General features: G+C 40.1%; 2 protein-coding genes across 10 annotated transcripts in view; one reads left to right on the top strand and one right to left on the bottom strand.

Annotated features, from left to right (window-relative positions):
- LOC111870959 (luciferin sulfotransferase) overlaps nucleotides 1–25142 on the top strand; it is a 65658-nt gene extending 40516 nt beyond the window's left edge. For 4 of the 7 annotated variants that reach the window (XM_023863640.2, XM_023863638.2, XM_023863642.1 and 1 more), the window contains 5 exons: nucleotides 9859–9955; nucleotides 11020–11200; nucleotides 12578–12698; nucleotides 13598–13692; nucleotides 14205–14695. In XM_023863640.2, the coding sequence (XP_023719408.1) occupies nucleotides 9859–9955; nucleotides 11020–11200; nucleotides 12578–12698; nucleotides 13598–13692; nucleotides 14205–14498 (788 nt within the window). In that variant the 3' untranslated portion in view covers nucleotides 14499–14695. Of the gene's footprint in view, nucleotides 1–4639; nucleotides 4718–7411; nucleotides 7447–7610; nucleotides 7876–9858; nucleotides 9956–11019; nucleotides 11201–12577; nucleotides 12699–13597; nucleotides 13693–14204; nucleotides 14696–25062 lie in introns of those variants that run through there. The other 3 variants (XM_023863644.2, XM_023863641.1, XM_023863639.1) reach the window with 3 other exon arrangements.
- LOC111870960 (luciferin sulfotransferase) lies at nucleotides 15080–26933 on the bottom strand. Of its 3 annotated transcripts, XM_033754053.1 has the most exons (8): nucleotides 26335–26933; nucleotides 26011–26221; nucleotides 25206–25402; nucleotides 22028–22124; nucleotides 18314–18467; nucleotides 17291–17411; nucleotides 16061–16155; nucleotides 15080–15921 (listed from the first exon to the last, which is right to left on the bottom strand). In XM_033754053.1, the coding sequence occupies exons 2-8, from the start codon at nucleotides 26076–26078 to the stop codon at nucleotides 15622–15624; spliced, it is 1032 nt and encodes a 343-aa protein (XP_033609944.1). In that variant the 5' UTR covers nucleotides 26079–26221; nucleotides 26335–26933; the 3' UTR covers nucleotides 15080–15621. The 3 variants fall into 3 exon arrangements, with proteins under 3 accessions (XP_033609944.1, XP_033609943.1, XP_023719414.1); XM_033754052.1 differs by having other exon boundaries at nucleotides 26011–26933; XM_023863646.2 differs by lacking the exons at nucleotides 26011–26221; nucleotides 26335–26933 and having other exon boundaries at nucleotides 25206–25959.
- Between the last annotated feature and the right edge of the window lie 296 nt (nucleotides 26934–27229).

Raw genomic sequence — 27229 nt, 5'->3', positions numbered from 1 at the left:
TAAGCAGACGCTCGTTGTACGTTAGAATATGAATGGCATATGAAGGGATTTGGGACCTTTGTGAATAAAGCAGAAACACAGCGGATCTTGTTTGAGTTTAACGAAGGACGATAAGAATCAGAACAGTATTGAAGTTCATTCACAGTGGAACAGGATGCTGAAGTACAGCATCAGGAAAATTTAGCTTTGAGTCTGATGAAGACCGCCATTTAAGGCTCAATTGCTCCTTCAATGACTTGTGTACACATCGGCAGTAACCTTGGGGCTAATCTTAGAAACAAGTAGTGCCTGAGACGGGTAAGGTTAGAGAGCTGCAAGCAAGATGATCGGCTGTCTACGAAGTTTAACCTTGTTCACAGCAGCTATACCAGCAGGAGTCCTCGTGACAGGCTTCTTTTGTTTACCTGATGGTTCTAAAACCGCCAGGATCAGGCAGTTCTGCAGACCGAAAGGGTGAAATTCCAGCGGAAGCAACGTACGTGTATGACAAGTCAGCCAAGTTTGCCCCTGCAGGTATAGAAACAGCAGGCAAAGCCTGGGTGGGAGGTGCTGAAGACTGGCCACGTCTTTTCCACAGGCAGCGTGCGTTGCTCCGTAACATTCCGAGAGAAGGGCGTGGGGGATAATAAAACAAACTCCGTGGCTTTAGTCCAAAAGCGAACTATACCGAGCAAGCGACCACCGCTTGTCGGTGAAGTTATTGCCAACTTTAGCGGATAGAAGGTTTCACGTGGTCAGCGCAACGAATCCCCACTGAAGTTAATTTCAGTTTCCTAAATAATAATAATAATAATTGGATCTGCCAACAATAGTCGCGGGTTCAAGTCCGGATGGATTGGATTTTTTTCCAATTGACCTAATCTTTCCAGCCGCACAATGGCCCTGGGGTCGACTCAGCCTCTAACAGAAATGAATACCAGGAATTAATTAAATAATTTTCGTTGGGAGTAAAGCGCGGCCGGCGCGTAGGGCTGACAATATTACCGCCATCTTTGAGCCGATTGTCTAGAAAATGTGGGAGCCTCAACGTCTCACAACCCTATGGGCCTTCACGGCCTGTTACAGGGATAGCTTTACTTTACTTATTATTCAGAATAACTGTGTGAAATTAGTATTTTGTACTTTTTCCATATTAGGTGCTAGGATGATTTGTGAGAGCTCTTAACACAATCCCTTGTTAGAGCTTATTTCCCCGGTTATAACGTAATTCGTGTTCCTTACGTGCAAACGATGTGTATGGACAAAAATATTGAACTCCAACAGATAACAGGAACCTTGACAAGACACTGCAAAGAGCCTTGTATATAAACGAACGTGATAAAATTTACTAAGTTTATGTAACACGTTATGAAAATAAGATATCATGGCTGTACCATGACATTCACATTGCTTGTTCCTGAATGTTGGTCACTGCCTTTATCATTGTTTTTTTTTTCATCTGGTTAAGTATTCAAACTAACATCTGTCAAACTGATAAATACATTATACTTGGCACTGGACTTCAACAGAATCCAAGGTCTCTAAGTTGTTCTTATGATGAACAAGAAAAGTAGCTGCAAAACAGTGACAGATGGGTACACGGTTGTCGAGTGTGATCCGGTCACTTACAGCAGTGCCTTACCGGCACTGCACACCAAGGCTCGAGCGAACATGGCTCCCGGTATAACCAACGACGGAAGCTGTTCGCAACATCTGTTTGAGTGTCTCTATTTTTAGCAATGTTCGTTTTACCATAAATATGTAATAACCTTCTCTATATAATAAATGGGGCTTGAAGATGCCCTCTATCTAGTGCTGTAATCAAGAATCATGGAGCTATACCTCCATTCCCCATACGCTTTCTCGGCGTAGTGTTAATTAATTAAGCATGCGGACAATTTTACTTATTTTACCTTTTAGATCATCGCATTTCAATTTAATTTCTTATTATATATGACATTTCGTTAGGCAGAACTGCCAGAAAACGTTAAGATTCTCAGACAAAAAAGAAGGAAAGAAGAGAATGCGTAAAACGTGCCGCCCCACATGGCCTTTGGCTTGCCTGAACTGTAGCACACGCCCTCCCAAATATCTTGTTAATCTGCTCAATTTTTCTGATGTTTGAAACAGACGTTCTTGTATACATATATGAATAATGAATTATTGAATATAATACTAGCACAGTTTGTGAATGAATACATAAAGCCTGAATGCGCATAAGCTCTTTTCTTCTTGTTCTTTACTCTTATTGTTAACACATTCATACGGAGGAGTCGGGCGCTCCTCCTGTCAAGTCGGGCCGATTCATGGCCCATGAGGTCGCTTGACTGAAACGCTGTCTAGAAGTCACTGTGCAACTGTTAACAATTTTGCGATAAATAATACGCAATTCGATGTGCCTGAGGCATTAACTACTGGTATATTTTATTTTGTCGGTCTGTGAAGAAGCCGATAAGCACATTCCACTTTCTGTGTGTGCCGCTCTCTTCCAAGTTGTCTTGACTCACGATAACGCGTTTATCTAGACAGTCAGTGACATCATTCTGTGTTACCGTGACTCTGAAGGCCGACCCCGGTCGATTTATGTGGTGTCATTTGGCTGTGCACCGCGCCGAAATAAGCTATCGCTTGATCGGCAGTGGCACTGCGGTTGTAATCACCCACGGAAAGATTTCAGTGACCTGTGACCTGATAAGCAAGAGTTACAGTAAGATACAATGGTTCTTCTATGTTTATCTGATACTTCCTTTCCTTACAAAATATAATACGTATTAGTTAGTTAGTTATTGGAGAGGGTAGGTTTCCCCATGCACTTAGACCTGTATTGGTCCATTGTGCTTCCCTCTATGATTTCTACCAGTCTCTATATCCTACCGGTACTGGTGCTTACCATCAGTCCCGCCCAGCCAGCGAGACCGGCTCTACTAGCTGAGAGGTATCTATAATGCTTCCCCCATCTACCAGAGGTATTAGAGACTGCTGTTGGGCGGGAAACGTCCGTAATTTGGCTCAGTGACCTCCTTTGGAGATATGAGGTTCTTTTACGTGCCGTAAAGCTACGACACGGGACCCACGGCTTAAAGTCCCTCCCGGAGGACTTGTTCCCTGAATTTTTCCGCCCTTAAACATTCGACGACCTCCACCGGGTATTTGAACCCGCGTACTACGAGTCATGAGGTGGGAACATTACCTCTAAACTACGGAGGCCGCTCTATAATACGTATTAATCGCTAGGTGACGTGCCTAAGAAAAGTCAATCAACTTACATCAGACAGCACCACGTCACATTCCAGAAAACAGTACACTTCGTAGTCACTGCTATATCCTGCGCTCGGGCTGACTAGGGAACACCTCGTCTAATGGTTTAGTTTCGCGCGCTGCTACGCAACGAATCTCTTGTTGCCGCGGGGATTCAACAATTTTGCCTCGTTGGGTAGGCAGTTTCCTAGGTAGCATGCGTTCTCGTTGCCCGTTGCGCAGCGATGGCTTTCGGGCAGCACGTCAAAATATAAAACTGAGAATACCAATTAATAAACCTCCTGATCGTGTAATTTGCTGCATCACCCTGTTAACTTCCAGTCCCTTAACCCACATATTCTCAGCGCCCTATTCTCAATCAGTTGCTTAAGTGGTGTTAAGAATCTCTACAAGTCTGGTGCCGTTTGCGACGTTTCGCAGCAAGTTTGCTTCGTTTTTCTGTGAGCGGCTCTTAGTCCAATTCCCAAGTTAGAGGGACATCCTCTGCCGAGTCTCAGCAGCTGTTTACTCAGTATACACGGAGCTACCGGGAGCTACCTTCCAAGTCTTCTGGCCGTCTGCACTGCCCGTAACCAGAGACTTGGTCATTCTGCGGTTACATAAAATTACTGTTTCCCAAACATTTTCTTACAAAACCCATAAATACTTTCTGTGGATGAAATGCAGACGTTCTAAACGTTAAAGTAGGTTGTACACATAATAACAACTGCGCTTTGAAGTTTCAACTGTTCAGGTATTATCATAATCACCAGGGCCCGGATTTTGATGACATGTCATCTTTTTTTCCTTGTATCCTATGCAGTGCTCTTAAATATGTAAATCTCGGATATGAGCTGCTGGTTACAGAAATGTAAATTTTATAGGTAATTTTTTGTCATTTTTTACATTTGTAGGTTTAAGGTCATTTTTGTCATTTTGGGGGTAATTTTTGGTAAATTTTCGGATTTTTAAGGGTATTTCTTGTCATTTTTGGCCATTTTAGGGAATTTTTCTTCATATGTTTTCTGAAATGTGAATAACATGGAAGCGAAGTGCTCTTTCTCTTTCTCCTTTAGGTCATTTTTCTGGATTTTTTCGGTCATTTTATAGGTCATTTTTTTTAATATTTTCAGGTCATCAAAATCCGGGCCCTGATAATCGCTCTACGTTTCAGGTTATAAAGTACTATTATACTATAAGTAAAGGTAACAGGTCAGAGGAGATGGCGATTCTGACATTGGCCGTGTGAAGAATTCTCCCGTTCTGTTGAAACATTCTCCAGTGCCACCAAATGGAGAAGGGGAGAGAAAATTGGCGTAATTTTCATTTGTACTCTAAGAAATCATTATGTGGTCAGTTGGAATCTTTTTTTTTTTTTTTTCAAATCTTTAATAGTAGTCATGAAGGTTGCGGGTACCAACGGCCCGGATAACTGACGATGTCTTTGGCGAAAGGAAACAGTATACATCGTGACTTCGCACTAGACGGTTGTAGGATTGTTGTACGTACAACTGTGCTCAAAGTGATATTCAACAGTTATTCTTTTTCAGAATAAGAACAATACTAGCTGAAACGGAGTTCATACGCAGATGTTATATTAAGCTCAGAATGTTGGAATTAGTTCCTTCTCCTTTGTAAATATAAGACTCAGTTACCCCTTCTCTTTATAGCGAGAAAACTGTTTCGAAATTGTAAATTAAGATCTAAAATTCTGTGACGCTGGTATATCTATGCAACTATTGTATTTCTGGACGTTGTCCTTCGTTCTGTTTTTCTTTAAAACTAAACCTTTTGGAGACTGGATTCTGTTTCCTTCTCCGGAGATAGGGACTAGCTCTATCGATGGCCCAACTGAGTAGGTTCCACCTGAAGACGGAGATAGAATTTAGTCTCCGAAACTTTGTGTTTTAAATAAAAACAGGACGATGGATAACGTCCAGAAACACAACAATTGTGTAGATTAAGAGGTGAATACATTCGTGAAACGCTCTTTATTAATCACTCACTTTATAGTTCAAGTTTTCAAAACATTCTAATTAATATTTGACGCTGTGAAACTGAAATCTGACCATAGATTAGGCATATCGTTGATTTATGCTACAGATTTTTTTTTTTACAAAATTGTTATGTTTTGGAGGAAATTCATTATCACACAAAATTTAAGATGAAGATAAACAGAACTAATATTTTACCTTTGCGAGGTTGGGGGTTCCCACAGCGGTGCCTATGAAAATTATTGTCTTCTGAGATATAACGCCATATTGTCTGGTAGATCGTTACCGACCTTCTTAGGAACACTCTGCCTCAAACTTTAGGATAGACAGCACGTTCATTCGAAAAGTAAGTAGCCATTTATCAGAATATGGAGACACCATGATCATCTGAAACGTCGGTAACAATCTACCAGACGTAAGATGCAATAAGACAGTGATCTTAATATTGTATCTTTGTTTTGTTTTGGTGAGAAAGAAGGTTGGGAAGACACACACATTCATACACTGTCAGTGTAATCTAATTCTACCTTTCTGTATAAAGGTGAATTGGTTAGAAGTGCTTATGCGGACACACAAATAGTTCCGTTATTCTATGCAGATTTGTAACACACAAGACAGTAATAGGATTTCTATTTTTCCACGGTCAGATATTTGGATTGCCTGTATTTTACATTCATGATGCATTCTTTGCTAAGTGGAGGTCGTGGCATCAATACTGGTGATCTTTCGCCCGTGGCATATTTTTTGAGCCTAATTGTGTTGTATGCTGTCATGTATATGAGTGACTGTAGACGGGGTTTTGGTTGGTAATTGGATTATTGACGACTTACAGATCTTAACTACCAGTAACGTAGCATTATCGCTAATTCACACACTCTGCCGTTCATTATAACACGTACCAAGTCTTTTTAGTCTGCAGTGTCTTCACAAGTCGTTGCCTGGTGACAGCTTCCAAAAGGCTGATGTTCTCCTTACTCTGTGTTTCCGAACTATCCCCGTGCCTCACCTACCAGATTCTAACAGCAACAGCTCGCAGCAACTGAACTGCAGTTCTGTTACTAACTCACGAACTTACCAACCAATTCTCCACTTCCTGCACTGCACTGCAGCCCTTACAAATGGGATATGACTTGAGAGATAAACTGACAAACTACGGGTCAAAGACGGAAGATTTTGACGCTCCATTCCACAGTAGTACACTAAAACGTGACAGGGTTTTACTCTTTGAAGACGTCTCCAAGGAAATAAATAAAGGTGACGAAAATCATGACAGCTTACTGAAAATGGGGAATTTTTTTAAACGTTGGGAACTGCCTGTGAAAACTATTACAACAAATCTGAACCAGTGGCCATAGATGAAGTAACTGGAATGTTCAAAGGTAACGTCATTTTCAAGCAATATATCCCGCCCCGCCCCCCTAAAAAAAACACAAAGAGTTTGGCATAAAGATTTATAAAACGATGTACTGAAAACTTTTGTTGTTATGACAGGGTCCATACCACTGAATCCACTGTTCATCTAGATTTCCCTTGTCGAAGGGCTAAGTAAGAATATGTAAGAAGGTGGCAATGGAAAATATTAAGGTAAATCCCAGCATTCGCCTAGGGAGACAGAGTAAAACCATGAAACTAGCTAGCTTTCTGGTCAAGATTCAAACTGGACGCTGCTCTGGTAAAAGACTATAGCCTTCCCATTGCATCAGCTTCACTGTGCCTGACGGACCCGCTATTGGTAGAGGGACAGATAACCTTTATGTGAAAGAGATAAACAGACTATTTAGGATGTGTCTGAGAGAAAGAGAGATATGATTGTTGTCCTGTGTATGAGAGAGAGGAGAGATATATATTTGTTGTAGTACATAAGAGAGAATGAATTACATAAGGGCCTGGTGTCTGATAGAGATCAACTCACAGCAGCGCAGTGCCTATGAAGTTATCTGCTAGGGCCTGTAGCCCATTGTAAGTCAACTGGACGTTTCAGAGGAACTTATCACCTCCGTCTTCAAAGCTGACTAGCAGGGCAGTCAAGACACCAACATGAAGCTTTGCTTGCTAACTGCTTCATTATGGTTTTTTGCTTGGCTTGTTCTTGAACCCTGAAGATGGAGGTGATATGCCCCTCTGAAACATCAGTTGGCTTTTACCATGGCCTTATATCCCAGAAGATAGAACTCATCATATTTAATTGTTAAAAACTACCTTGAAGATGGAGGCATCGGGTCCTTCCAAAACATTGGTAAGTGTATACCAGACACCACATCATATCGCAGGAGACAATAAGTGTTCCTAGAGCTGGGCAAACCCCAAAAGTGTTACACAGACGCTTCCATGTTCAATATTGCCAGTTTGGAGAACAATTTCCATTTTGTCAGAAATTTTGTACATTATTTTCATTTGCAGATACAGCAGATTGTTTGGAACAGTATTCATTTGATTTGTCTTCCTGTTGCACTTCACAAATCTGTACAAAACATGTTGGAATTTAATGAGGTGAATGGTGAATTAGGAGAAATCTTGTTGAAGAAATTCACTAACCAATTCCGGATTGGCTATGTTAAATCACGCGGATACGTTCTACCAGAATATTATAGGAAATTCGGGCAGAGAGTAGAGGAGCTGGAAGTTCGAGATGATGACCTGTGGGTGGTTAGTTTCCCAAAGACTGGTAAGTGTATATCCTCCCACAGAAAATATATTTATTAACATCTTTACACGTATGATGGAGTGCCACACATTTTCAAATTTCTGTTTAGAAAAATAATGCATACAGTTCTAGATGTGAACTGGGATAGCTCAGTCAGTATATTGATTAGACTGTGTGCTGGACGACCTGGGAACTGAGATTCAGTTCCCTACATAGATAGAAATTGTTCTCTTCTCTTTATCCTTGTTCACAGCGTCCACATTGGCTCTAGGTCTTGTCCCTGGGATTAAGAAGCTGGTGGATGAAGCTCTATGCCCCATGCATGGAGCTATGCTTTCATTCTGTGATATGTCTTCATGTTGTGATGTTTAAAGAGGCTCAGAAAACTTACTGTAACCTGCACTCACTTTGCTATTACTGCAAGCCTGAAGGTCCCGGGTTCAGGTCCCGATGGGGTCATTGGATTTCTTTTTTCAGTTGACCTAATCATTCCAGCCGTACTATGGCCCTATGGTCAACTCAACCTCTAACAGAAATGAGTACCAGGAATTAATTAAATACTTTCCCTGGGGAGTAAAGCCCGGCCGGCACACAAGGCTGACAACCTTACTGCCATCTTTGAGCTGATTGTCTAGATAATGTGGGACCCTGAACGTCTCACAACCCTATGGGCCTTCACTGCCTGTTACAGGGATAGTTTTACTTTTTTACGTTTATTACCGAGCAGTACACGTTTTGAGTTTTCAACCTTCCTTCTATTTACCTGAAAATGAAGCATTATATTTTAGCACATTCTCGACATATTCAGATGTTCATAATTTACTAATGTAAGAGTTTATTGAAATTCAACAGGGAAATTATATCTGCCTTATCTTCATTCTTTTATAGAACTGTGAATTGATTTGCATTTTTATCCTTCAGATGGCACATTTCCAGACACAGAGTTGCCACTAAAGTAAATAAATGAAAACTGCTATGGTATAATCACAAACTACCGTTTTCTGTCATATATATGCATACATGCTTGTTTTATATATTTTTAATGGTATTCCTGCCTGCAGATCCAGAAGCCCAGGTTCGATTCCCGGCGCTACCAGATTTTCTGAGAAGTAGTGGGTCTGGAACAGGGTTCACTTAACCTTTTGAGGATAATTGAGGAGCTATTTCAAGGAAATAGTGGCTCCGGTCTAGAAAACCGAAATTAACGGCTGTGGGGATTTGTTGCACTGACCATGTGACACCCTCTATCTGCTAAAGTTGGCACTAACTTCGCTGACAAGCAGCGGTTATGCAGTCATTATAGTTCGCTTGTGGACTCAAGCAACAGAGTTTGATTTGTTAGTTTATGTAGTAATGTATTGCATATGACTGTCTATATGAAGCACTTACATGGTGATGAAATTTCAAGTTTCATCCAAGGTGTGCTATATCTGTTGCCATTATCCATGAAGTTGCATCATAATTGTATTCATGTCTATTCAGCAGAAGCGTGGGATATGTCATGAAACACATTACCATATAAGAACAGTACACTATTTTGAAACAATAATTCCATTTCCGTTAATGTATCAAGCATGTTATTAAGTAGCCAATAAAGATATGGTCAGACTTCACAGTTTCTGTCTGTTTTTGCTAGTACAGACTTGGCCTGAAGATTGAGATGCTCATTCTGTCAAGTGAGGCTGACCCATAAAATATAAGTTCACTTCCTGACTGCACTGTCTAGCCAACTCATCATAGAATTGTCTCATTTGATCCCTGGTAGAAGTGACAAAAATGTCTGCCAGCTGCATCATGTTTGACCCCAATCTACAGCAGGCTTATTATCCAGAGGAAATAGAGAATATTCGTCCTGAGAGTAAATCTGTTAAATGTTCAAGTTGACCACTCATTTCCATTTTGCGCTTAGGTCTGATGTGTGCAAAATTTAACAATATACACCATGGTAGCATGGAAGCAGGGGAAACTTTATCACCTTGCTGTCATTGTGTCTTTACTTTTCAGGTACAACATGGACGCAGGAGATGGCTTGGGTTATTAATCAAGATTTTGATTTTGAAGGGGCCAAAGTGCCCCTGCCAGAGAGATTTCCATTTCTGGAGTAAGTAGAATTGCCAACAGATATTACTGGTTGTGTAATTATGCACAGAGAAAGGGATGTATTTGCCTACACACCTGTTCCTTAGAACACCTAACATAATGTGTACATATAATGTTTTGAAGTGACAGAATAATGTTTAAATAACTTCCTTCTTTAGTCTGTAGAGGCAAAGGTAAAGGTGTCCCTGTGCTCAACGAATTAAGCTCTATGCCGTGAAGGCGTATGGGGGAGTGGATGTATAGGTACACATTTTCTTGAAGTCAGCACTAGATAGAGGTGAGTGGTCAGCTTCATGCTGCTGCCACTTTGCCCCCTGGGTGGACCCCAGAGCCGGTCTGGACTATTTGTAGAAGATAAAATTCTTGACCTTACCAGGACTTGAACGCTGACTCCTAGTCATCCAGCCCGTAGCCAGTCGCTATACCGACTATGCTACCATGGCTCCCTTCTTTATTCTGTGCTTAATGTAAACATATAATTGGAAAGTACTGCCTGTCCATTGATAACACAGTTCTTTTTTCCTCTCCAAAATTATTTGAAGGGTTGAAATGAATTTTTGGTGCAGGAACAGTGTGCTAGGAAAATATGACAATTTGATTTTGGTCCATAATACTCTGTTATAACCCTTACCTGATATGAACCTACAACATCTCTTAAATATTACACAGAACATTACATATCTATGACTTTCATTTGAAACATATCTTCGTATAATATTACATATTAAATTAATTAAAGGAAAAAGAGATGGTATCCAGTGCAATACCTATATTGTGCATTAGCTCAGACAATAATAGTAGTTTTGTATGTATACAGGTGTAAAATTGCAGATGACGCATTTGGGAACTATGTGAATCAAAATGGAGTCTATTTTTGCACTACTTTTGCTTTTAAATGCCCTCTTTCCAGTAACTACAAAAATAATATTCCTGCTGTCATTCTTGAACTGCAAGTTTTGGACATCCCTAACTGATCCTTCCAGGATCCTGGAACAGTTACTCTGATCATATTTATTTATGTATCTATTTATTAATGGTTTAATTTATTGAGTAACTTAATTTCAGCCACACACCACTCTTTGACTACACCGACATCCTTCCCAATTTACCAGAACTTCAGCTGCCTTTGTTTGTGAGTGATTCAGTGACATACATAAATGAAATGAAATCTCCACGCTACATCAAGACTCACCTACCATGGGAACTTCTGCCCAAGCAAATCCGTGAAGGAACCAAGAAACCAAAGGTATGGCATCTTAGCATAAAGCTAAGAGTTGCTTGAAAATTCATCACACTTCAGAACTGATTCATACTATATAGCATAAAAGGCCTATTACCAGAGGGCAGCAGATGTTGTCTCTATATCCCAGAGAGACAGAAATCCTACCTGCCAGACATGTTTGTGCAAGTAAAAACTGTGCTTACTCATGCTGCTGTAATTACTCATTAACAGTCAACTTACCATCACAACAAAATGCATGTATAATGTGTATACAAAATATCACTTACTGTTCAAATTTTGTGTTAAATATCTGTGGTAAAATCAGAAAAAAAGGGGAAAAAATTTAATCCTCTACAGCAGATTTTTTCGTTCATTGGCTATAATTTTTCACTCATCACAGAGAAACAGATATGTGGGTCTGTTGAGTCTGTGGGGATGTCTTAACGTTGTGTCTTTGTCATTACTCCGATGACAACCCACTTCTTCGGAACAATTTGTTGGCCCTGAAAAGGACCGTGATTGCTGAGATGATTGATCGGTGAGGTAGCGCTGAAGTTGCTTGCTGAAGTGAACTGAATCGAACTGAATTAAACTGCATAACTCGGTTCTGGAGTCGCTCCCTTTTATACGCCGGTCGGTGGGGCGGAGCCAAACTCGAAAGTGAGGAGGAAGAATTGATTGGCTAGCGCGCGTTATGACGTAGATGCGGGCCAGGAGCGATCCCAGTATAAATATGAACGTTTGAAGCAATCTGGTTGGTTAGCGCGCGTGATGGTGAAAAGCGATGTGAAGAGCGAGCGTTGCAGAAATGCGTGATAATGTGGGATGTTCCCACAAGTCCTGCCTATTACTTTGAACGTTAAAGTATGGACAGGCAGTATGCAGTAAAATTCTTGGAAGGTCAGATAAGTATTAACATACTTTCTCATAAGATAGCTGTCGTGAACATGACATTGAACCTTAGGGTTCCATAAAGGTCAGGGAATTTCTTGAGTAGCTGAGCAAGACAGATTCAGTTTCATGAGTGAGTTATGTCTTCAGGTATAAGAAACTCAGAAACATGTCCAGATTAGTGAATTTAATTTCTTACCTGGCTTTATCAAGGCAGACTGTCAATGCTGAAGTTATGTGAGATCAAGTTTGATATTGTTTGTTCATTATTAAACAGTACTCTATCATCTGAACATAATATTTAGCTATAATGATACATAACAGAGTGGTTGTGATTCTGAAAAGGAAAAATATGAGTGGAAATGATTCTGTCATACTTTAAGATTCTGTACAAGCATTCACTGATAGAGTGAAGGTACATTAAAAACTAATTGTTACATATTTCAATGGATACTTGAACACTAGAACAATAGGCTGTATAGAGTTCCATATTTCAGTGATCTCTTGTAGATAATCTACGTGGCCAGAAACGCGAAGGACACTTGTGTGTCTTACTACCATCACTGTAAGATACTGGAAGGCTACTCAGGCAGTTTTGACAACTACTGCAAGCTTTTTCTGGGTGGATCCTGTGAGTAAGAACCATGGATATTTGCTCTCCCCAACTCTCCTTTCCAATTTTGGTATTGATTCTGAACACATTTCATATATATTCATATGTGATATAAACATTTCAGTGTTAGGTGTTATTCTGCATGGCAATTAGATGTTAGTTTGAAACATTACTCCAATCAGGAAAAGATAATTATAACTGTTTGCTTTATGCAGAACCAATTTTGGGTAATGGTAACAACTACTGTAATTTGAATTAACAAAAGCGTATCACTGTCAGTGCCAGATGTAAGGGAGGGAGAGGAACTGTGGCCTCCACAAACTATAAATAGAAACTGTGTATTTTGGTGAGAGATATGCTTCTCTAAAGCCTTGAAAAGTTAGTTTGTATTTTTGTTATTATGAGAAATAAGAACACAGAGAGAGAGAGAATTGTCATAATCAAAAGTTGTTGTTACTGACTGAGGCCTCCACATTCTGATTGACCTGGGGCCCCTTTAGCAATGGATTGGCCCTGATCACAATTGTATTACCATCTCTATGAGGACTTTTCCTTCATGTTCATAAATCTACTACAAATATGGTTATCTGTTAGCCCCAGTTGATTTGGTGTCACTAAACTGAGTGTCCTATAAAGAATCTTATCAAATCTTTACTGGTTCATATTTAATTGTAACAGAAATTTCTTATTTACAAAGGGATTTAAAAATATATAATATTTAAAATTTATGTAAGTTGAATTTGGCAGTTTTTAAGATGAAAATAAACAGTTTGATATTATATAGCTTTAACTGCTCATATCGATAATCGTAACATGAATGTGGCATGAAATATGAGAGTTCATTTTCATTTTCTAAGCTGTTATTTATATGTATGCAGTTTATCATGATTCTTACTTGCCTTGTTTCATTTAAACAGTGTGTTTTGCACCATTCTGGCCTCATGTCCTCAACTTCTGGAAACGTCGTGATGAGCCCAACATTCTGTTTCTCAAATATGAAGATCTCAAGAAGGTTAGTGAAAATTATTTAACTTCTTTTCATGAAGTGAGTTTGTAAAAGTCTCTAACAGTGGTTGATTCATTATGTGACATGTTGAACATTCTCCATTGTCTTGGATATATTTGACATACACAACGTTTTGGAGACTGTATCCATTTCTCCCTTGAAAGGTAAGAGCTAGAGGTAAGCTCTTTCTCATGGGCTCTACTGAATACAATGCCTTAGTCCCTTAAATTTGATAATGGAAGCGGATCAAGTTTTCAAAATGTTATGTGCATCAGATATGCTTGAGACGATGGACAGTACCTAGCATAACATTTTATGGACTCTCTCTCCACACCTGCATGTTTATTGTTTATCTCTGGGACACAGATCAGACATCTGAGTTCCATGTTGTCATCCATCTGTAGCTACATTTCTTAAATCTTTTTTCCATCTCCCCTTTCACTTCTCTCATTTACTTTTTTGGACCACAATGTTATGGTCTTTTCTGGATAACTTACTGACACTGATTAACCTCGCAGGATCTGCCAGCAGTGATTAGGAAAACTGCCGCGTTCTTGGGCAAGGATCTGAATGAGGAGCAAGTGGACTTGCTTGCCGAGCATCTCAGTTTTGCCAGGATGAAGAGCAATCCAGCTGTCAACTACGAGGCAGCCATTGAAATTAACCGCAGATTCAACCTGACCACAGCAGATGGTCACTTCATGCGTAGTGGTCAGGTTGGTAACTACAAGGAGGTAATGGGCCCAGAGCTCATTGCTGAGTTTGACCGCTGGACACAGGAGAATCTCGCCAAAAGTGAACTCACTTTCTAATGCTTTTGCCAGGTAGAACGATGCAGTGTTACGTGTTGTCATAGACACCAATATTCCAACAAATGCAAAATTTATTCATGTTTCTCAAGACATAATTGAGTAGATATATTTTCAAATGTATATGTTTGTCCATTGATGATGTTAACATATTCAAAATTGTATAGTTTTCAGATTACACCACTGTGGTTGTTTCGTTTCTTCTGGCTCTTCTTCCCAAATCCTAAAGCATGTTCTTTGCCCCATATGTCCTGCATGTCCTGTCTGTCTCACCCCCCTTGACTTTATCATTCTAATTTTATTTGATGAAGACTGCAAGTTATAAAGGTCCTCATTGTTCAGTTTTCTCTGACTTCCTTGAACACATACAAAACCACAGGACAAACTGTAATATTCATGTAGTTACTATAGGATTCTGACGATGGTGTATAACACACTGAAAGAGCTAGCCTCAATCACTGGACCTAGCTCTTTCAAACAGACCCAACAGAATAGGTGTTTCCCTTTTCCTTCACCTGAGGACGGAAACAGATCAAGTTTCCGAAACGTCGTGTTTTTATTTGTTATCTTAAAAACCAGGACGATGGATAAAGTCCAGAAACCCAATATATCAGTGTAATATTCATATTCTAATTTTTACTTTTTTAGACTTAGATATTTCAGCCTTGAGAACTGAACTTTTTGAAGAGCCTATTGAGAGACTTAATACAATTCCTGATTCAATTCATCATGAGAGATTCGTGCTGGACGAAGTGTCACTGGAGGTTTTCTCCGATTTTATTCATTTTTTTTTCTTGTTAATCATCATTCCATCATTGCTTTACCATCCCATGAGATGCATGTTAGGTCTGACCAGACAGCACATTATCACGTGTTCAGCCATTAAGTCTGGAGCTTCGTCTGTCACCAAGCACTTGTGCATAGGGTAAGGAAATTAAGATTAATAATTTGCTGACATCATTAGGGTTCGAGCTACTTCTAGAGCAGTATGATAATAAATCTTTTTTAAGTCTGCAATTTTTATAAATGTAAATTTACATGAAAATGGAAAATATCAATATGATAACAGAGTGAAATATTTTGACATGATGTGTGAGATGTAGACTTTATTGTTCCAATGGGATTATCAGTTCAGACTGAGTCCAGTACCCCTCAGATTCTCCTCAATCCAGGCATCAAATCGAGTAGTCATTTCTGGAGTCATATGGTTCTTCCAGTCACCCACCTCACCTTTCCTGATGAAACGGAGTTCTGTAGCTTGGAGGAAGTCTGGGCCATTCTTCTTCGTCATAATGGGTTCCAAGTTTACTGAAGGATTCTTTCTCATGCTACTAAAACTGAGATGATTGGCCAGTTTGCTCACTTCGGTCTCAGTGAGTGTCTTGCCTAGAAAGGTGGCTGTTTTTCTGATTGCAGCCTCTTGGTCCTGAAAAGAAAGTTAATACATGCTCAGACTGAGTGTACAGTGTAAGTATGATTATGATAAGTAATGGATAGATGAAAATAGAAGAGTTGAGCATTCAGCCCTGGTTTGGATGTGGGGTTCAACACAGACTTGAACTCACTCTCTTTAACTCCTCATATGTGAGAAACAGAATGTTGGGCTCATGCCTACGCCTCCAGAATCCAAAGATGTGGCTCCAGATGGGGCCCAATGGAACTGGAAGAGAAATTGAACATTGTCATCAGCAAACACTGGTACACTGAATGGGGTTAGGAGTTAGATTGAGGAAGCATGAATTGCATAAAGAATTTTGAAATGTATGCAAATATAAGACTGAGAAGAAGATGTGAAAATAGAATTAAGATGGAAAGAGGCCAAGCAGAAGGAAGTTAGATTGAGGTGTTTAAAATGATGGCCTTCAGTATTTGTGCTTTTGAAACTTCACCTTCTACTACCAGAGAGTTTCCATTTAACTTTTCGAACCATTCCATTCATGTTTAAAATCCATGTGTATAGTTTGTATATACTTTCATATATTTAGTGATGACACAAGGCTTGGATTGATAATTGGGTTTATTTAACATGTATTACTCATGACTATAGGTGACTATAATAGTTCCATGGATCTACATATTGTACAAATCGCTATACTGTAGTACACATGAAGGCTTCTATATCTTCATGAGCTATAGCTGGGGGACGGTCTCCTTCCCCTGGGTTCCTGAACTGACCCTAGCCTGAGCTACCAGCTTCTCACTTCTCACATCTGCAACTCTCAACTGATTCAACAACAACTGAACTACTACTAGTCCTCGTTGTACAGACCTTGCATGGACCACACAGAAAATGTCTCTTCCATTGTTGCATGTTTTCTTGTTTCCAGGGAAAAAATATGTCCACAGAGCTGTTCCCTAGTAACGGCTGTTATACTATCACCTGTTTACACAGTTGTTACTTGGCAATGGGTCTACATGTCACAATATGTTACTACCTGGTCCTATGGTTCTATAAAAATTTTGGCTTCATTTACAATAGATATCAACCCCTCTCTCTATATCTTAACTTATAGTTCTCATGAATTATTCTCTGCACCCTCCAGCCATTTGTATCAAGTCCTTCCCACGTTTTCTACCTTCTGATTTAATAACAAAAATTGTCTTAGCGACCATCATATTAGCCATTCAAATCACATGCCCTAACCAATCCAATCCTCTACTTGTAATATACACCACCAGATCAGGAGCTTAATATAATTTCATCGGTTCTTATTTTCTTCTGATTTTCAAAAGTGCTTTAGCTTCAACTAGAGTTCTATAATCCACTTGAACAGAGTCTGAGAATGGTGTCTTACCTCTGCCCTTCAGAAAGAGTTCACAGAAATCCTCAAAGGAGCCCTTCATGTTGTGAACCAGTGTGCAGTAATGGTAGTAGGACACACACATGTCCTTAGGATTCCGTGTTATATACACCACCTATTGACAGATATTGAAGAAATTAGATAAGCATTCTTAGAGTTCTTGAAACCCCAGGCATTGAGACTTTTGGTGTGTGATGAGAGAGGTAATAATTCCTCAAGGCATGGTAGTGGCAGGCATTGCCAGTATTTCTGTCAAGACATCTGCTTCCCAAATTGGATTCGCATGTTCAGTTTCACAGAAGTCTCTGTGGGATTTATGGTGAATAGATTGGAACTGGGGCATTTTTTCTCCAGATATTTAGGTTTGTTCCTCTTAGTCATCTCTGCACCACTGCCACTGCCACTGATTTGTGTAATGGGCATGAGAATTGGTATGTATGGATTGACAAGTTTTAGTTGCTCCGAGCACTCCGAACACCACACTGAGTTATTTCTGTGCACTGACAGATATTACTATTATTATTATTATTATTATGTTTCTTTCTTATTATTCTTAATGGGGTGGGGCTCAGTCCCTTGTACTGTGGCCACTACTGGCCTATTGTACTAGTCCCAGATGATAGGTGGTGGTGACTGTGGAACAACTGGTGGAATGAAGATTGGCAGGGGAAACTGAAGTACTTTGGAGAAATCCTGCCCAGCGCCACTTTGTCCGCCACAAATCCCACATGACCTGACGTGGGCTTTAACCTGGGCCACAGCAGTGAGAAGCCAGCGACTAACTGCCTAAGCTATGGGGTGGCCCAGACAGATATGACAAGCCAGTACATTATTGTAACCTGTCCTCAGCAAGCAGTTCATCTGTGGTCCAGCACCCTATTGGTGTTAAGGGTGAAAAAGGTTTTAGTTTTAGTGTGTTAATGATAGTTCCGTTCATCTCATGTAGCAACACATGATACTCGTATAGTGGTTCATGAAGGGTTTTCAAGAAATCGACATCGGATTCAAATCTTGTACCTTTGGCTTCACTGTGCTGAGTGCAGCTGGGAGGAGCTCCCAGGTCAAGTGACTTTTGATGTATCGAGGGGACTGCATATTTTCCACTAGCTCCACAGAGTTCCCCAGGTCTCTCATCCACTCCCCATCATCATTAGCCATTAGCACCGTCAACCTACAATGTGAAGTACTTTCATCTTACCTTTTTTCCAAGCATGCCATTCTCAAAGTAATAATTCCTGGTGGGCTCCCTTAATTTCAGTACAAAATACAACAGTAGATTGGAAGAAAAATGAGTTAGTAAACATTCCCATCCTAATATTGAACATACCCAAATTACTTTATATTTCATTTGCGTGGTTTCTTGGATATTTAATCAGTTTGTTAAAAATGTAATACATGTGCTGTATATGGGAAAGTATCTGCTCCGAAAGCTTATGCTCATATAGCGTGGTGTCTACATATGTTTTAATTTGTCCATCAAGATTGTCGAGAATTTCCTAACTGATGTTGTGAACACCATTACCTCCTGAGCATAAAACTGATTATTAATACAATGTGTAGAATTAATTACAAATTTGTAATTTTGTATTTTTGCATAGCCAAAAAGTTACAACCAAAATATGCATGAATTGCATTGCCCTTTATTTTAACACTTGTCTGAATTTTACTATTTCTTCTAGATAAATTCACTCTAATTTGCATTTATGCTTATTCTAATAAGAAATATCTTTTTATAGACTCAGAGAACCTATAACGAATAGGATTCCTGTCTTGATATTTTCAGTTTACCATTAATTTCTAAGTCATTCTTTGGTATTTTATTAAAATTATATATATCTTATTTTCCAAGTCTAGCTATACTTTTCTGGATTCCATACAACCAGGAATTTCTTGACGCATAAAGTAATTATCTGCTGTCTCACTCAATCATGTGTTGTGGAAGTTGATTATTGTGCTGTGAAATGTATTTGAATACACTGAGTGTTTGTAAGGAACTGTTTTTGTTTGTATCTGATGTATCGCTTCCTTCTTCAGGATCAGAGTGCAATATAAGATTGAATACTTTATAGCTACCTATGTGAGAACCTCGGCCCCAACATACTCGTACACTGAGTGTGTTTGAGAACAAGGTGCTAATGAGAGTTATTCAACCTTGGGGGGGTGGCAAAGTAATAGGAGTCTGAAGAAGACTACGTAATGATGAGTTTCATAATATATACTCAGCGCCACATATTAATAGAAGAATGAACTGAAAGAGAATGAGATGTGCAAGGCATGTAGAATGCGTGAGAGCTAATAGTAATGGATTCAAAATTTGGGTGGGAAAACCTGAAAGAAAGAGAATTAGGAAGACCTAGATGTAGATAGAAAAATTGTATTTAAATTAATCTCTCTGAAAGAGAATGTGAGGTTCTGGATTATAATATTATATTTCAGCATCCTGTTACACTCACGCAATATAAATACCGTCTTAAGTGCAACAAATTTTATTGTAGTTTTTACTTCTTTTCCTCCTCCACACTACATGTTTCGGCCCTAAATGGCCATCATCAGGTGTGTATCACTCACGTAGCTGTTATACTGCTTGTTAAAATTTAAAATTACCAGTCTTTCTAATTGTATAAAATCTTTGTTAATCTACACGCGTCGATTTGATTTTTAAATTAGCACTTTTTAAAACTTAATTCAAGTTAAAATGTCTATAAGATCTCTGTTCTTTCTTTTTCAAATTTTTAGTTAAAATGTTTTCAGGGTACATGCCCTATATCTACGGTGCTGCAGCGGCCACTTCTTGTTTTTATCGTTGTTCATGTGTTGTTCAGTGTAGGCGCTCTCTGTGTGTGTCGCTGCTTATCTTTAATACGTTTGCTGATGGCCATTTAGGGCCGAAACATGTAGTGTGGAGGAGGAAAAGAAGTAAAAACTACAATAAAATTTGTTGCACTTAAGACGGTATTTATCCATATATATTCTGGATTATATTTATTGGGTTAGGACGGAAAGCAGTTATGAACTCTTTTGAACACGGTGATGAACCTTTGGGTCCCATAAAATGCTGGGAAATTCTTGAGTGGCTGAGTAAGTATTGGCTTCTCAAGAAGGGCTGTGCTCCATGGAGAAAGTTAGTTAGGTATTAATTCGTTAAGTATGCATAGCTATTTAGATGAAGAGTACTGTCTTCTGGTATGTGACTTAGTGTAGTCTGGTAGATCTTTATCCATGTTCTAGAGGATCGTGTGTCTGCAGTCTTAATGGTAGAAAAATATCTATTCCACCCTGATGACAGAGGCACTTTGTTCATACGAAAAGTCGGCAATCATTCTGTAAGGCTTTCAAGCTTCCCATCCTGTGTGAAGTTTTCATACTCGCATTTGTAACATATCCTGACATATGCATGGCAGTGTGAGATGCAGTTTGTGTTACTTACTCCAGGAGTGGGGTCCTTAAATGTTGAAGAACCTTCGCTCTCTCTAGATCCAGGTCATTTCCAATGCACCATACCATTTCCTGGAGCCATGTGCTGCCTGGAGATAGAAAGTAATGCGTAAAGTTTCGTTGCGACAAACATAGGAAAGGGATTAGTGACTCAACCGCCTCTGTGGTCTAGTGGTCAGCGTTCCTGGCTACCCAGTGGAACGGGGTCCACTCAGCCTCGTGATGATAATTGAGGAGATATTTCAGGGAAATAGCGGCTCCGGTCTAGAAAACCGAAATTAACTGCCGTGGAGATTCGTTGCGCTGACAACGTGACAACCTCTATCCGTAAAAGTTGGCACTAAACTTCGCCGACAAGCGGCGGTCGCTCGGTCGGTATAGTTCGCTTGCGGACTAAAATCATGGTGTTCCTTTTTGTTACTAACTCAGCATTTCTCTCACACATTTTGAATTTGTGTGTTTCTATGTGATTCCCAGAATAATCTGAGGTCATTCTNCCACCCTGATGACAGAGGCACTTTGTTCATACGAAAAGTCGGCAATTATTCTGTAAGGATTTGAAGCTTCCCATCTTGTGTGAAGTTTTCATACTCGTATTTGTAACCTTTCCTGACGTATGCATGACAGTGTGAAATGCAGTTTGTGTTACTTACTCCAGAAGTGGAGTCCTTAAATGTTGAAGAATCTTCGCTCTCTCTAGATCCAGGTCATTTCCAATGCACCATACCATTTCCTGGAGCCATGTGCTGCCTGGAGATAGAAAGTAATGCGTAAAGTTTCGTTGGACAAACATAAGAAAGGGGTTAGTGACTCAACCGCCTCTGTGGTCTAGTAGTCAGCGTTCCTGGCTACCCAGTGGAAGGGGGTCCACTCAGCCTCGTGATGATAATTGAGGAGATATTTCAGGCAAATAGCGACTCCGGTCTAGAAAACCGAAATTAACTGCCGTGGAGATTCGTTGCGCTGACAACGTGACAACATCTATCCGTAAAAGTTGGCACTAAACTTCGCCGACAAGCGGCGGTCGCTCGGTCGGTATAGTTCGCTTGCGGACTAAAATCATGGTGTTCTTTTTTGTTACTAACTCAGCATTTCTCTCACACATTTTGAATTTGTGTGTTTCTATGTGATTCCCAGAATAATCTGAGGTCATTCTCATTGTAACAGATGAATGTCGAGTGCATGTCACTCGTATTCAGGAATTAAGGTCTTGGCCCGGACAACTTTCTCCAGCCTGACTGAGGTATCTCATTTTCTCCGAACACATTCCGGAATTGCTCTTCAAATTAGGTNTACTCCAGAAGTGGAGTCCTTAAATGTTGAAGAATCTTCGCTCTCTCTAGATCCAGGTCATTTCCAATGCACCATACCATTTCCTGGAGCCATGTGCTGCCTGGAGATAGAAAGTAATGCGTAAAGTTTCGTTGGACAAACATAAGAAAGGGGTTAGTGACTCAACCGCCTCTGTGGTCTAGTAGTCAGCGTTCCTGGCTACCCAGTGGAAGGGGGTCCACTCAGCCTCGTGATGATAATTGAGGAGATATTTCAGGCAAATAGCGACTCCGGTCTAGAAAACCGAAATTAACTGCCGTGGAGATTCGTTGCGCTGACAACGTGACAACATCTATCCGTAAAAGTTGGCACTAAACTTCGCCGACAAGCGGCGGTCGCTCGGTCGGTATAGTTCGCTTGCGGACTAAAATCATGGTGTTCCTTTTTGTTACTAACTCAGCATTTCTCTCACACATTTTGAATTTGTGTGTTTCTATGTGATTCCCAGAATAATCTGAGGTCATTCTCATTGTAACAGATGAATGTCGAGTGCATGTCACTCGTATTCAGGAATTAAGGTCTTGGCCCGGACAACTTTCTCCAGCCTGACTGAGGTATCTCATTTTCTCCGAACACATTCCGGAATTGCTCTTCAAATTATGCCACGACCGCTTCCTTAAAAAGACATAAACAAACATAAATGGATGAAGAGAAAGTTTCAGATGTTTACCAAGGTGAGGCTCCATTTCACTTTTCTTCGACCTTCTTGGAAGTGAAAGTGGTAACCGCAGGCCAGTAAACTTAGTACCACGTGCAGTAGCAATGCCTACATTTTTAGGCAGAAGAATTGTACCACCATATAAAAAATCTGTCTCTTTAACATAAGCATTAGGGAAGTCTAGACAAGACTATTAATTTTATTTTAGTTTTTGGGATGGAGTGAAGCTGAATGCACCATTACTTCGACCACTGTTACCCATTACCAGCCCCGAATGGCAGATGATGATGATGGTGGGTGTGTAGCAGTTCGTGTAATGAAAATTGGCCGTGAAAACCGAGGTACTAAAAGAAAAGTGCCCCAATGCCACTTCGTCCACCACAAATTCCACATGACCTGACCTTGGATCGAACCCATGCCACCGAGGTTGGAAGCTACCAACTAGCTATGGCATGGCCTTTAGAGCAGATGCTTTTGACGTAATTATTTACTCAGAGTTTATAAAATGCACTCATGATTGGCTCATAATGTTCGACTTTATATTGGAGTACTCCATGTCCGAAACTATTAAATCTGATAATGGAGGCCGACAGTAAAGTTTTTCGTATGAAATTATTTGGAACAGTACCCACTCAATGCAAACTCAAGGTTACACGAGGCTGTAAGCGGATATATCCTTCCTTAACAATGGCTCGTAAGAAATAAACAGAACACGTCATAGAATGTGGACCTCACTTGAGATTTTCAGCTTTCGAAACAACTTTATGTGGAATATTTAAAGAAATACAAACAAAACTCCGCGGATTTAGTCCTCAGGCCTACTATACCGACTGAGAGACCGCCGCCTGTCGCCGCTATTTCCTTGAAATAGGTCCTCAGTTATCCTCACGAGGCTGAATGGACCCCGTTCCAGACCCACTACTTCTCAGAAAATCTAGTGGCGCCGGGAATCAAACCCGGGACCTCTGGATCTGTAGCCAGGGACTCTGACCACTAGACCACAGAGGCGGTCATTTAAAGAAATACAAGGACAAATAATTTCTATCGCTGTAGTAGGTATCTGCAGTATGATTGCCTTTGTGGAAGAGAGTTTTTTTTAAGGAAAATAATATCTGACTTACGTGCCGTATGATAACTGTATTATCCATAGAGCCATTATTTCAATTGTTTGCGTCTTGCGATAAAGGAGTATAAAAACCTAAAGAATTCGTTTGGTAGATATGTGTATCATATTGTTTTTCGAAACTTACTCCAAGAATCACAGTCCTTGTTGAGATCATACTAGTCTCTTTGCCACTCTAGAAATTCCTCGCTTCTTATGGAACGCCCAGGTTTCATTTTCACATTCACAGGCACACTCCATTGGTTTCTGTCCTAAGCTATATTAATCCAGTCCACACACTATTTAAAATCCCCTGTAACTTTATCTTCACTTCCACGCCTAGGTCTTTGTATAAAGATCTCTTCACATTAGGTTTCCCTATCAAAATTTTGTATTCAATGCTCTCCCTACATGTGATGCACTTTGCGCGTAGCCTGCTGTCTTATCCTCCCCCTTAGGTCGAAATATTCACCTCAACGCTCTCTTCTCAAACATCCTAAACACAAGCAGAGTTCTGTCTACTGTGATACTATAACGGTGTGTAGTCCATTCAACCGACGTTTCGGAGAAACAATCCCTCGATCTTCACGATCCAGGATTAAACTAAGCAAGAAACCAACACGAAGCTGGTAGCAAAGAACTCTTTAGGGTCGGCTCTGTGAGAAGTTCAGGTCTACTTTAAATCTGTGCACCCCCCCCCATACAGGTATATGCGACACCAGTTTTTATCCCTTACAAAATTATACGTAAAATGGAAGCTTTATATTTGTTTAATCTTTACGCTTTTATAGGGCAGACGAGAAGACAAAAAATTCCGACTGAATGGAGTCAAGAATTCCCCTAATTTAATATGCTATTAGATTTCTTTAGTTGGTTGTTTAACGACGCTGTCAGTATCCAGATTACATAAGTGTCGGTGATAAGATGATTAATGGATATGAGAATTGGTAGGGGAAACAGAAGTACTCGGAGAGAACCATTGCTACTTTGTCCACCACAAAAGACTTTAAATGGAATCGAACCCAGGTCACCGCTTTCAAAAGCCGGGGATTAACCGCCTGAACTATGTCACGGCTCCCCTTAAGTTCTTCATGACTGAACTTCTTATTTGATATTGTCATTCCCAGATACTAGAACTTCTCCCAAATATTTACTAATTATATTTGTGTTGTGATTTTGCCCTACTTTCCGGTAATGAGGCCCAGAAGGGTAATTATTTTTCTCTGCGTTTGCTTGCAGATCAACTCCTTTCCTGGGGCCTAATGAAGTTTCTGCGTTATATTTCACGGTACGTATGATCTACCCTAAGAAATTATCATACGTTTTGAAAAACAAGAAGGTGACTGGTTTCGAAACCCGGACTGAAGACAAAACTGGATTACCTGTTCTGGGGTACGAGACGACCCACACATCGCTGGAGCGCACCTCCATTCCTCGGATACGGTCTCCCAGTTCCTCGTACTTTGACGGCAAAAGCACATGTCCCGGATGCACCTCGATGAGGCAATTTTGTCTGTTAAACATTCTATCCAGTTTCCGGGCCTCTTCCCCTTCCAGAGGGGTGTACCGGATGCCGCCCCTGCAAACAAGCGAGAACACTAAGTCGGAGTCCTTGCAAATTCCTGCTAAGAGGCGACATGGTTCTGTGTTTTCTGTGTATGTGTCCTTACGCCTTATTTTCATGATATCGTTTCCGTCGGTCTGCTTGTTTCAGCACATACTCGGTGGATATCGATGAAATTTGGTACTGGAGGTCCACAATAGAAGTGGTTCTCACGGCGGTCAGTAGGCCTTCTAAGATTACAGCCTTCTGAGAAGTTACGCCGTGTGAATTGGTACATACATAGTGACACTTGGGAATAAGATGACTACATGGCATGACATCTCAGAAGACCGTGATCTTAGTTAATATAATGATCTTCAACTCCATTAAGTCGGAGGAAAAGAATAATATTACAAAGCAGTGAACAAAACAATGTGTATCTTTTTATAAGGCGATATATTTACATGTTATATTATTATCGCGAAGGAGAGAAGTCACATCTCAATTGCAAATATCGTTCGTGTAATTACGTCAAGGAAAACAATCTCTGTACCTTTGTAGAATGAAGGAAACTTCACAATTAAAGTATTCTGGCAGAAGTACTCGTAGTTACAAATGCCTCATCAAGAATTCCGTTAGCTCACCTGCTGGGTCTCTTGAAATCCTGGTGTGTGTTTACAATGTTGTCTTGTAAAACAGAAGCTGTACTCATCTTGTTCTGTAGCACGTCCTTCCTCGACGGAAACTTATACCTTTCTGTAATCTCGCAAGTTACCACGAATTCCTCCTCTATACCATCCCGGCGGGGAGAACAACTTTCACTTTCATTTCACCACTCGCGGGAGAAATTACCAACTACAACAAATTTCATATTATAAATGTTAATACGAAAATGTTAAATGTTTTTAGTTCTAAAAAATAATGCTGGATACCTGTCATTTGTTATTTTGTATAAACGATGTTCATACTTTTCGCGTTCTCCCTGAGGAGGAGCTGTAATACTTGCGACTTGTTCAGGTGAAGGAGGAGAAAGCGGAAGTTTGTAAAGAAAGAAGCCTGTATTATGAACACTTCCTGTCGAGAAAAGTTAAACAGTTCCATCTAGTGTGACTGGTGAAGATTTTCCTTACTTCAGTTGTTTATGACCTTACATGTTTGCGTCTTCAGAGACCATCCTCAGAAGGATGAAACGTGACGGACCCGAATGAAACAAATCACTTTCTGTCAATATAGTACACTTTCCATTTCTCAAGAATTTGACTTAAGTTACTATAATTATGACAGGACATTTGCAACAAGAAAACAAGTAAGACGGGGAAACCCCATGACCAAGAAAATCGTTGATCAGAACGCTGTGAAATTTGAAGACTTTCTACTGCCAAATAGCAGCAGCTTTCAGTCAAATAATAAATTTAGATATGTCAAGGAAAGTTGACATGTTTCTGCATCAAACGCGAATCGTCGTCACATCCTTCTTAGAGTGGATATAGAAATTTGTATCTAAATGGTGTCTAATTATAGTTCTGTTTTTGGATGGTCCGTCGGGATATCTCAGATGGACTTTAAAGCAGTTCCATTGTGCCAACGTTCTAGTCGGGTTCGAGCGCTGGTAAAGGACACAAATGTAAAAAATATAAAGTTATTCCTCTGCTTAACTCATTAAGCACTACGTCATGAAGGTGTATGTGGGAGTGGATGTATAGACCCACGTTTTCTTCACCTCTGCACTAGTTGGAGGTGAGTGGTCAGCTTCACGCCCCTGCCGCTTTACCTCCGAGGACAAAGTCTCCGGTACTAATTGTATAGGAGGCTGGGTGGGCCCTAGAGCCAGTCTGGTCGACGTGAAGAAGAGAAAAATCTTGC

This window comes from Cryptotermes secundus, unplaced genomic scaffold (genome assembly GCF_002891405.2).
Source record: "Cryptotermes secundus unplaced genomic scaffold, Csec_1.0 scaffold1044, whole genome shotgun sequence".
NCBI lineage: Eukaryota > Metazoa > Arthropoda > Insecta > Blattodea > Kalotermitidae > Cryptotermes > Cryptotermes secundus.
The sequence above is the reverse complement of the archived record's forward strand: the minus strand, read 5'-3'. Positions and strand labels throughout refer to the sequence as shown.

Bases quoted from the DNA above. Each gene is read 5' to 3' on its own strand.
- LOC111870960 (XM_023863646.2), bottom strand. From the start codon at position 25,506: ATGAAAATAAGGCGTAAGGACACATACACAGAAAACACAGAACCATGT. The intron at 22,125-25,205 runs GTAATCCAGTTT...TTCTATCTCCAG, and splicing joins CGTCTCGTACCCCAGAACAG to GCAGCACATGGCTCCAGGAA. The intron at 15,922-16,060 runs GTGAGTTCAAGT...CTTTCTTTTCAG, and splicing joins CATATGAGGAGTTAAAGAGA to GACCAAGAGGCTGCAATCAG.